This window comes from Coenobita brevimanus, chromosome 83 (assembly GCF_032717465.1).
Source record: "Coenobita brevimanus isolate Jiangsu-jjx chromosome 83, ASM3271746v2, whole genome shotgun sequence".
Taxonomy (NCBI): Eukaryota; Metazoa; Arthropoda; class Malacostraca; order Decapoda; family Coenobitidae; genus Coenobita; species Coenobita brevimanus.
This window is the reverse complement of record NC_137036.1, coordinates 10,202,433-10,214,570: the sequence shown is the minus strand read 5'-3', so window position 1 is coordinate 10,214,570 and position 12,138 is coordinate 10,202,433. Positions and strand designations below refer to the sequence as shown.

Sequence of the window (12,138 nt, the reverse complement as noted above, 5' to 3'; positions counted from 1 at the left end):
CCCATTTGGGGGTGATAATGTGTAAACACCCCAATATTGAACAGGGCAAGATCCTCATCCTCCAATAAGGACGCCAACAAACTTCCACGTTGGTTAACGAGACAGTCACCCCACAAAGGGTGGTGACCATTAAAGTCCCCCACCCTACTGACTGCTGTGTTGGGCGGTAAATAAATGGAACAAACTGTGTACCAGCGGCGGACATACAACCACACAACAATACACTGGAGATCAGACTGGAGGTGGACTGGCCAATGAGGGATGTCAGCTCTCACCAAAACAGCACTACCCTCAACAGGACCCTGGGTTGGCTCAGAGTAAAAAGTTTTGTACCCAGGTGGTGCATGGGGAGTGGCAAACCCTACAAGAGTTGCCTGGAGACACACACACATAGGGGAACAAGTCAGGAGGGTTCGCAGCTCCTCCCAATTACCACAGAGCCCTCGACAATTCCACTGTAATATACTGGCCGAGAATGCCTTAGTAACCGTAGTGAAGGAAGAATCAGGATGAGGGGTGAGACAACCTTACCCCCCCCCCCAGCGGATTTGGATTGATGCTTATGAAGGCCCTTTGGAGGAGCCTGTCCAGCACCATAAACCCGCACCCTCTGTCTAACTCCCTATGGCAAACGTGAGGATGAGGAAGTAAGTTTTACAAAATTCTTTCTTGGAGTGGACAGACCAGTTTGTTTGGAAGGCGGCTTGGAGGCCACCTTTGGAGATGTAGGATGGCCAATGCTCCCACCAGACGCCCCGGAGGTGAAAGTAGAGTCCACTGGACTTGAATCTTTTGAGGAGGCCATCCCATGCTTCAGATTTGAAAAACCAACAAGCTGTCCAACAACATCCTCATGTGGGGATGGGACCGGAGGTGAACCTGCAGTTTCGAATGTCACCTGGCTAGATCTCTCAGCCTGCTGGGCAGAGGGAAGAGGAGAGGTGTCGAGAGAAGGGTCAACAACAGAGACCCTAGGTGGCTGGTCTTCATGCTCAGAGGACTCTGACGAATTACGGTGACGTTTGCCAGGTACAGGTAGAGCCTTGGCATACTGGGTAGGACAGGAGAAGGAGTCCGGTCAATGTGGACATCTGCCACCACCACAAAAGTGTTCAAGCTGTCAGCCATGGGAGTGGGGGTGGAAACAGTTTGAGTAGGGAGTGGGCAAGGTTCATTGTCACAAACAGTATGAACGGCGGGGACAGCATCCTGCAAAGCACTAGATGATGAAGTGGGCACTGGGCTGGGTCGAGGCCTTCTTTGAGATATAGGGCAGTGCACTGGCTTTCCAGAAAGGACAGAAGCATAGGTAACACCAGGCTGGAAGAAGCGAGTCTGGGCTCTCTTCTTAGCCTCATGAAATGAAACCTTCTCAAGAGTTCGAACTGACAAAATCTCCTTTTTTAAAACAGTAGCGAGAACAACTTTTAGAAGATACAGCATGAGGGCCCCCACAGTGATAGCATTTAAGGGGTCCTGGACAGTCACTGGTATGACTTGGTCTGCCACAAGAGATAGAAACTCTAGGGAGGCCAGCCTGTGCATGGCGGCAAAAATGGCTAACATATCCATACCCCCAGCAGTGGAAGCAGCGCTTTGGGGTTGGCACATACGGCTTCACGGGAATCGATAACCGTGCTAGTTTCACAGATCTAGGCAATGCCAATTTGTGGAACGTCAAGAACAATGTTGCAGTTGGGGTCAGAATCCCATCTATCTTTTTCTGAAGGCACTCAACCTTCACTATACCAAACGACCGCAGCTCTTCCAACAGTCGCTCCTTTGAGTATCAGAGGATGTTCCGAGAGAAAATGACTCCCTTAGTTTGGTTAAATGTTCGTTGAGGAACACAGGTAACAGCAGAGCCAGCTACAGAGCTCAGAGTCATTAGGTGAGAGCTCTCTTCCGGGAAGGACACCTCAATTAGAATACTTCCATCCCCCTGGGATGAGATGTTGGGCTCTCTTCCAAGAGATGAGACAATGGCAAGGTGTAATTCGAAGATATCAATATCTAGGACTGACCCTCCTACGGTGGATTTCATCACCAGATAATTTGCATATGATGCAGGCACCGGATCTTCTGTGCTTAGCCCCAGAGCTGTACTTACCCGACGTGACTGCCTCCCAGGCCCAGTTGAACGCTGGGGCAAAGGAGGACGTTCACCAGTTGCCTGGTAAGGCTCTAAGGTGGCAATAAGGGAGTTTCCATGGAGAGAACTTGAGTCATCAATGAAAGTTTGTTTAGTGGCAGCCATATGCATGTACAAAAAACTTCATTCCCCCACCCCTCCACCCACCATGAAGCCCAACAAGGGGAGGTCTCATGCCAGGGATGACACCACTGGCAACCCCACAGGTAGCAAAGAGAGTATACGTGGGTAACCACTGGGGGACCTGGGCGAGGGTGACTCCAGGATGATAGGAGCCACCAGATCCCCCAGTGCCCACTTGACCCTAGCCAACACATGACCAGCCGATTGACCTGGTCGGGCACAACCAGGCCACCTGTCTAACCAGAATCAGGGACCAAAGAGGTGTACTGCTAGCTGCAGGGCACATCATGCAGCATCACTCAATCCCCAGGACTCCCGTCTCCCAGCATTACGGGACTCCACACACAGCAAACGGGGGGAGGCAACAATCCCGCCCTAGATGGCAGATGGTCAGGGACTAACATCACCAGCAGGCCTCCTCCACCAGTGATGTAGGGGGTCCTTTGTCCATGTGGTTGACAAATACCAAACCCTACAAAGGTGGGCATGCCTCCTGAGTAGGTGGCATGGCCAACCACGCTTCAAGTCCCACCACTGCATCAAGGTGACCCCCCTCAGCAGGGATTTTTACCATAAGTGCTCAGACGAACTTGCTTCAATTGTGCCGCCCTTTCACATTTTCTCCTGAAATACCTGGGCAGCCGGGAGCGCCCACGAACTCACACTCTCTACCCCGCAATGCAGAACCTCTGCTTATCAAAATTCATTTATCCCCGGAACTACTGCTCTCTGGAATTTACTTCCGGGGAGTTGCTTCCCACAAACATTTAATCCACTTTTTTTTTAATCCAGTTGTTATAAATATTTTATGAATGGAGGATGCCTTTAGGCACATTTCCCCCCTCCCCCCACCGACCCCATGTGGTGGTGGCAGGAGAGGAGTTCCCTCTGCAGTCGGTGGTCATGGTAGATGACCCAACGAAACTTGGCAGCATGTGGCTTACTTTTTCGGTATAGCAGGGTACATCATGGAAATACTGTCCACGGCTGTGAACTTCACGTGAACTAGTGGTTGCACACATTCTTATATCAATCAATCAATCATTTCCTGTGGCACCCTCGGGGATGCATAGGGCCTCGATGAACTCACACCACCACATCCTATCTTGTGCTAACTCCTCAAGATCTCCCCAACACTCATCTCCAGCTTCCCGTCTCATTGTCCTCACCCACGTCTCTTTTGGCCTTCCTCTACCTCTCCTACCAAGTGCCACCCACCCTGGTGTACCTCGTACTATTCCCTGTCTCCTATACACATGTCCTAGCCACTTCCATCGTGAGAATCTAACATATTCATCGATCGGCTGCACTCCCGTTATTTCTCTAATTCTACTATTTGGTATCCTTTCCCACCATTTAACTCCTAATATTCTTCTAAGTGCCTTATTTTCAAACACCAAGAATTTATTTTCCATAGTCACTGTGCTGTACCAAGACTCGTGTCCATAAATTAAGATACTCCTAACCATTACCTTATAAAGTTTGATTTTTGTATGCACAGAGAAATTGTTATTATTCCAAATATTTTTAAGCATTCCCATTGCCTGATTAGCCTTCTTTAACCTTTCCTCGAATTCAAAGTTCAAAGAACCATCCTTGGCTAAATAAGTACCTAAATATTTAAACCTATCAACTTGCTTTACAACCATACCTCCAATTACACATTCCTGCGCATTTTCCATATTCATATTGATTATTTCAGTTTTTCCACAATTAATAACCAAACCCACCTTGCGACCTTCACTCACCAAACAGTCCAACACTCTCTGCATCTCTTCTGGGCCATCACAAATCAAAACTATATCATCTGCATAATCTAAATCCAAAAGTTTCCTGTTCTCTCCCCAAAGTATACCTGCACCGGTTTCTGTTCCAACGCGTTTCATAATGTAATCAATGACCAATATAAATAGTAAAGGCGATAGAACACCACCTTGAATTACTCCGGACTTGACTTCAAACGAATCACTCAGACAACCATCAACCATCACTTTACAAAATGTGTCCTCATGCATGTTCATAATGACCCTCACAAACTCCTCTGGTATTCCATAATGTCTCATGATCTTCCCCATAGTCTCTCTCGAAACACTATCAAAAGCCTTTTCAAAATCAACAAAACAAAGACTTAACGGTACTCTCATTTCATTAACTTGCTGCATCAAATGCCTAACTATAAAGATCTGATCATTGCAACCACGTCCCTTTCTAAAACCAGCCTGTTCATCCCTCAGAATACCCTCAACCACCGGCTCCAACCTATTTAACAACACTCTACTGAAAACTTTCAAAGCTATCGGTGACAAAGAGATTCCCCTCCAATTACCACATTCACTCAAGTCTCCCTTCTTCGGAACTTTAACAATTACACCATTCTTCCAAACTGACGGTAGTAACCCCGTCACCCATATCTTATTGAATAGCTTGGTCAAGATCATTATTAATCTATCCCCCTCCACTTTAAACATTTCCGGAAATAAACCATCCTCCCCTGGTGCCTTATTATTCTTTAACTGTTTTACTGCTTTCTCCACTTCTGCAAGCCTCAACTCTCCTGTTTCTATATTTAAATCTTCCTGAGCAGACGGTATATCCTCTTCTGGTGGTATTGGTCTATTAAGAACTGTCTCAAAATGCTCTTTCCATCTGTTTTTAATATCTCCATCTTTGGTCAATAAATTTCCTTCCCTGTCTCTAACTGGTATTTCCTTGCGTTTACCTGCATTACCACTCAGTTCTCTAATCGATTCATATGCTATTCTTTGACTCTGTCCATCATTTTTGTTTATTAAGATTTCAGTCTCTGCAACCTTTTCATCCACACATCTTCTTTTATCTCTCCTAGCTAACCTTCTTACTTCTGAATTCAAACTCCAGTACGCAGCTCTTGCTAATTCAATCTCTCGTTCATCAACGCATTGCATCTCACTCCTCAATTTAGCCTCACCTCTCTTTTTTATCATATCCCACGTTTCCTCCGATATCCATTTCTTTCTCCTGAATCTATGTCTCCTTCCAATCGTACATTCAGCAGTCTCATGCAAAACTTTGTTCACATCCTCCCACATCTCATCTACACTTCTCTCCCCCTCTTCCAACGTTTCCAACACCAAAAACCTATTTCTGCATTCTAATCTGAATTCCTCCTTTTCTTCTCCTTCCCTTCTAAGCTTAACAATATCGTATCTACCAACACCAGATTTTTCCTTCTTCTGATTTTTTAGTTTAAACCTTATTTTTGCAATGCTGAGTTGATGGTCACTACCAATATCCGCTCCCCGTTTAACATGAACATCTAGCAGAGAACTTCTATGCCTCCTACTGATAGCGATGTGATCAATCTGATTTTTATATTTTCCACACGGCGACACCCAAGTTGTCTTGTGTATATTGCAATGCTGAAAGAGTGTGCCCCCGATGACTAAGTCATTTGCTAGACAGAAGCTTCCAAACCTCACTCCGTTTTCACTCATCCTACTACCAACTCCCATCTTACCCATACATGCCTCAAATCCCTCATTTGAACAGCCCATTACTGCATTAAAGTCTCCAACGCAGATCAAAACATCATGTCTAGGTACCCTTCCTACTCCTTCTTGCAACTTTTCATAAAATGTGTCTTTCCTTTCATCGAGTGCATCATTAGTAGGTGCATAACACACAAACAGACTGATGTTGCCATGATTTGATTTAAACCGTGCGTATAACAATCGCTCATCTATAGGATCCCACTCACATAAAGCCTTATTTGCCTTACAACCCAGCAACAATCCTACTCCCTGATAATGCATTCCGTCCTGTCGACCAGATATCAATAAACGTATACCATCCTCCAAATCCAACTTATCGACTCCAGTTAATCTAGTTTCTGTCAGAGCACAAATATCAAGTCCGTAATTTTGAAAAACCTTCACTAACTCATCGATTTTACCGTCATGATTTAGCGTTCTCACATTCCAGTTACCAATTTTAATTGTATTTTTTGCATTGACAAAGGAATTAGATTGTAATTGAGGCAACCGTGAGATTCTTAGCACCCCCTGCCCATTTAAGGGCTGCACGGGACTGGGGGCCATTATTGTTCTTTCAGAGTCCATCAAGGTTTCTTTGGCTAACTTCCAGAACACCTCGCCATTGTGTTGCAGTCGCAGTAGGCAGCTAACTTGCCTGACTGCCCACACCCGAAAGACCCAGCTATGCTGTAGCCAGTCACGTGCCGGCATGCTTCCCAGCCATTTCACTCTTAAGGAGTTCCTCTGCCTGAGAAAGCACAGCAGTTTTCTTGGATGTAGTAAAAGACGTCATAGCACTTGTTCCTTATTGAATTATGTTGCAAATCACAGTTTAGAATTCTTGTGTTATATTTATTTTATATGGACTTAGTTCACATAAATAACATACAATAAGACATTAAGGTGTAAAGTTCATTAGTTTCGCAAAGAAGGTGTTCTGATAATCTTCAAAGCAATTTACGGTATGAACCATAGTTCGTTTTAAGAAACGAAGGCCTAATGGTAACTCAAATATTTTGTCATAAGTGCTTCCAAAAGTGTCTAGCAGGTACACATACTTGAGAGCCCCTGACAGAAACTGGGGCCTGCAGAAGAGTGATGCGGTCTGGACAGGCATGCTGGGACTCATCACATGTGAGGTGTTACTACATCTATTCAGTTACTTATATTTATTGTCTAGTCTTTCTTAAATTGAATAAAACCATCTGGTAGAAGAAGGATCAGATTCCAATGATAAGTCAGTCTTCTGTCTATTGCTTCTTCAAAGAACTTCTCTGTCCATTATTTTAGAATCGGAACACCCAGCCAGTCATGCCAGTTTCTGCCAGTTACACCCTGCTAGGGTAATTCATAAAACAATTTACAAATTATTCATTGATTCATTCAGTATTACACACTTGCATAAAATATGTTCCTCGTGTGTGGAACCAACACTTTGTGAACAATCTCTTTATTTGTTTATTTTTTTTTTTTTTAGAGAAGTCAGTGAATACTTAAGAGAGCATTATGAAGATTAAGGCAGGCGACTTCGGGAACCTGACTCCACTATATTTATCGCCCTTAACCCCTCTATATCGTGTATTGATATTATATGAAGTTGTCTGTTAGTGGCGAGCACTATGAGTGACATACTGTACTGTTGTGCCCAGGAATTTCATATAGTTTGAATATTGTTTGGCAACTCTGATGAGGCTGTGGAGCAACTGTGAGTGAATCAAGGTGCTTCCTGTCAATAGTCTCCTAGTTGTTTAAAAGAGAAGGCTGTTGCTCAGGGTTCTCACCTTGGGTTGTATCAGGGAAGCAACTGCCACACTCATTCATACATATGTCTTTGCTGTTTGAAATCTTCTTGACCATTGTAGCTGACGTTTGGTTTATTACTTTTCCCATTCTTAGCTTAAAAGCAGTAAGTCTATTTGCAAGCAAAACACTTGCTAACCGTGACATACAAAAGATTACACGTTTTACCTACTTCTGCTGTATACAACTTTGTATGCTAAAAACTGTTTATCTGTTATTTGATCTCTGTATAAGTATTATCATCATGTGCAGGATATGGCGTTTGTAATGTAAAGTCGCACAAAAAGCGTAATGGGTTGTTAAAGATAAGATTTCTTGAGGGTATAGTCAGGCATGTATTCTATTCTGTTTTGATTTTTATTACCTTGACAAAACATTTCAGGCAATGGAGTTCACTCCTGGACAATTTTTCCTTGATCTTACCAGATACCAGTGGATGGAATAATCTGCTTATGTGTTCATGGGTGGGTACTATGTTCTACCTGCTCATGGTCATCTGAACCTGGACTCGTGGGGTTTCTTAGCACCTCTTGCACCGGTGGTTTGGGCAACTTTGGGCAACTTGGTTTTTTGACTTTGTCCTCAGTGATGCTGCTCCTGCCTTTCAGTTTTCTTGCACATACACAAGAACCAGGCAGCGTAGCTGCCAACACCTTTAACTGTGTGTGCATTCTCCTGCAAGAAGGTAACTGGTTTAGCCTTTTCAAGCTATCAGTGGTCTGATTGATAAATAGAGTGCAAAGTTAATTGATGATATTTAATGTAAGGATTGTACATGGTTGATTTATGTTAGTGCACTTGTAACATTCGAGTAGATTATTTCTTCTAGGCATGGAAAAAAACGATTTTTTCCTTTTGGTTTATAATCCCCACTCAGTTTAATAAAGAAAAATTTTATTAAGTGCTTTACACTCTTACAGCAAAAAGGCTAAGTCATTATTAAATATGGCAGGCCATAAAATGCAATAGGGATCTCTATTCTATGTTACTAAATTCTCTTTTGTCATGACAGCTATAAAGAGATCTAAAAGTCGGTGGTGGTGGGATCGTGTGATGCTGGGGGTGTGGATGTTGATGATATTGTTCCTGACACAGAGCTACGTTGACAACCTCATGACCCTCCTGGCAGTCAGATACATCGATGAACCCTATCAGAGACTTGATGACCTTCTTGATAACACTAATGTTGGAATAATTCTGGTTCAGAGCGCTTTGATCATCCACTATCTTAAAGTAAGCAATTGTTTTTGTGATGTAATTGGAGATCATGTACAGCAAACCCTCTTTATACTGGAACAGTTGGGGGGGAAGCCCAGTCTGATAAAATGATAATCTGCAAAGTCTGATAGGCCTCCCCTGAAGAGGGATTTCAAGCAATAATGGAAATAAAGGAGTGAAATAGCTTATTCAAGTACTAAAAATGAAAACTATACTTAACAGTCATGGTCACAAATTATCACCTATCTTCCGGTACCCCGTGCCTCAGGCTGGAGTAAGAGGGGGTGAGAGGAAGGGGGAAGAGATAGAAGGGAAAGTGGGTGGGGCGACGAGTGGTGGTGTTGGGGTGGAGTGAGAGAGGGGAGGGAGGGTACGTTGGGAAGGGAGAATGAAATGCAAAGTGGTAGTCACATTATTTGTCAATTTTCTTTCATTCATGGCATGATATAAAGGAGATAATAATCGGTAGATAATGGTGCATTACACCTTGCATAGCGGCGTCAGTTAAGCTTTAGATAGGTGGTGATGTCAAGGGCTGGCTCCTGAGAGGAATATACTGACGTGACAGATCAAACATTAGTGCGGAGCTAGATATTTGTGTTTATCTGTGTATTTTGACGGGACACAGAATAGAATCTGGATGGCTTTGACTTCCGTAATGTTTGTCTAAGAAACGTCTTATACACCTACATGTAATAAATTTTTGGAACTAAATATCATATGCAACCTGTGACATGGCTGTGTCCAGAGTAAATGATCATCTCGGTAAACACTCCCTCTATACAGTCACGATCATGTTAATTATTTTATGGCATCTCTACATGAAAAGGTTAATTATAATAATTGTTTATAAAAGGTAAATAAATATTATCGCTGTGCACATAGGATTATATAATAACGTTATCTCCCACTGAATGTTAGAAGGAGAGAAAATGAAACAAAATCCTACCCAAATTCCCGAAATATATCTATGTCAATGTTTCCCGACATTGGTCAAGCCAAAGCAACCAGGAAAGACTTAGTAAGCAGTCCAGTTGCCTCCTGCCTCAATAATCTCTTGTAGTCTTCACGGAGACGATGTTGATGGGTTGCTGGTTTCGTCTGAACAGCTTCCACCCGTCTTTGGTGTGCTGGAGGAGGTGGGCTCGTGTCCTCTAGTTCTTCAGCTCCCAGGCGTTGATAATCCGGGCCCATACAGTCTCGATGGTTCCGTACTAATGTTTGATCTGTCACGTCAGTACATTCCTCTCACAAGCCAGCCCTTGATATCACCACCTATCTAAAGTTTGTTGTCTGACGCCACTGTGCAAGGCGTAATGCAGCATAGCATTATCTACCAAATATTATCTCCTTTATGTCATACCCTGAATGAAAGAAAATAGACAATTAATGTGACCACCACTTTCCATTTCATTTTCCCTCCCCTACCTACACTCCTTCCCCTCCCTTACCCCACCCCCGCATCATCGCTCGTCCCCCCACAGACTTTCCCTTCTCTCTCTGACCCTTCCCTCTAGCTCCTCTTAATCCACTGTGACTTGCAGTGCATAAAGGAGCCAGCCTGAGGCATGGGGTACCGGAGGAGAGGTGATTATTTATGACCACGACTGTCATAGCACTTCATGATTCGCCCAACCAGGTGGGAAAAATCGCCTTCAACATTGATAACTGCATTCTGAGTCACCGCGGGCAAGAGAGCCAGTGAGGTTTGATATGGTAGGCATAAGTTGTCTGTAAGGTCTGTGTTTTTTCCCGATTACCGAATGACGGTATCCGGTACGTACGAGTGTTCTTCCAGAGACCTTAAAGTGTTCATTAAATCCTATATCCGGTCTAGCGGGGTATGGTAAGTGGAAGGATTATTGTACCATTATTTGTTTAGTGCCAAAGAATTTTTAGGTTGTCAACAAATGCTACCCAAGTTATGTACAGCCAAACTAGTACTATATGAAACAGTGTCTAATCACACGTGAGGCAATCAATGAGATTCTGACAAATGTCATTGCCCCTCAATACTTGTAGAGAAAACAGTGAAGGTGTGTCCTGTTCTGAACTGCCAATTGACTTCACAATCCCAATCACCAGTTATCTTCAAGGTATGCCATGCAAGTAAATTATCTGGTAAAGCTTCACAACTACCATGTGCAATGGAATCAATTATTTTTCCTAATTTTCACCACATTATGTAATCGAAAGCTTTCAGTTCAGTTGAAGATTACTGACAACCTTCTGTATTTCAGACGGCCATGTCGGGTCCACTCTGCGAGCTGGGGAACCTGATGGGCACAGAACGAGTGGCTGACATATCGTTTGCTGAATTGCCCCAAAGCCTGGAGACCACTGTGCGGGGTGGCAGTCATGTCGTGTTTGATATGGACATCATCTATAATCACATACTGCCAAGGAGCTTTTCCAGCACAAGTTATAATGTGGTTGTCATATTCACTGGAATTATTTTTGGTCATACCATTCTAGTAATCTGTACTCTAAAATGTAGCATATCTACACTAAATCTTATGTCAGAGGGGGGGAGGGGCTCATTTCGCTTGGTTAATTAGAAGTATCAATCACTGCTCTGGTATTTGATAAATGGCATTTTGTAATTCTTTGCAAGAAAGTGTCTCTTATTCTAATTAACAGTATAATAGTACTGCAACTGTATCATCAGTAAATATTTTGAGAGGTACAGTACCTATGATTTTTACTTGTCCCGGAGCAGCTCCCTCACCATTCGTCTAGGCATGCTGGCTCAGAAGAACAGCCCCTTTATGCCAAGGTTAAGTCAGTTGTAAGTACAGAACAGTTTGTCAGTAACTAAACATTAAGGAAAATAGTGGTCATGTGTGTTTGCTCTTACACATGTGAAAGTAAAAGTACTTCATATTTTCATGACAGTCCAAAAGGACACGGGGAATTATGATCATGGCATATACTTACTGGTGTGTCGAACATAATACTTAAAACAGTTTCATTTTCCTCGATAGAGCTTCATACACTGGTGGAATATAGCCTTTATGATAACTGGGCGAAGTTTGCACATCCCATCTCCAGCACCTGCAAGAACTCACCCAGGATCATCACCGTCACTTCTGCCTTCTCACTCAGCAACCTGAGGGTAGGTCCTGCCACGGACTTCTTGGATGGCCTGGAAAACCACAAGTTTGTTAGATTTTACTTCTTAACTTCCCCACGTTTTAGGAGACTTTGTGTTAAATATTTATATATAACTCCTGCTTGTCAATTTATATTTGCATTAAACATGTCACTTCATCTCTAGGTAGGATTTAGTTTATTAATATTAATGGAATACTGTGAGTAGTTGATACAGGAAAG

At 43.3% G+C, this 12,138-nt stretch overlaps 1 protein-coding gene across 1 annotated transcript in view; it reads left to right on the top strand.

The window, feature by feature from the left end:
• Positions 1-11,759, top strand: part of LOC145409911 (uncharacterized) — a 298,181-nt gene extending 286,422 nt beyond the window's left edge. Inside the window, exons 2-3 of the mRNA XM_080280177.1 lie at positions 11,046-11,226; positions 11,701-11,759. Coding sequence (XP_080136303.1) covers positions 11,046-11,226; positions 11,701-11,759 — 240 coding nt within the window. The remainder of the gene's footprint in view (positions 1-11,045; positions 11,227-11,700) is intronic.
• The last annotated feature ends 379 nt before the right edge of the window (positions 11,760-12,138 follow it).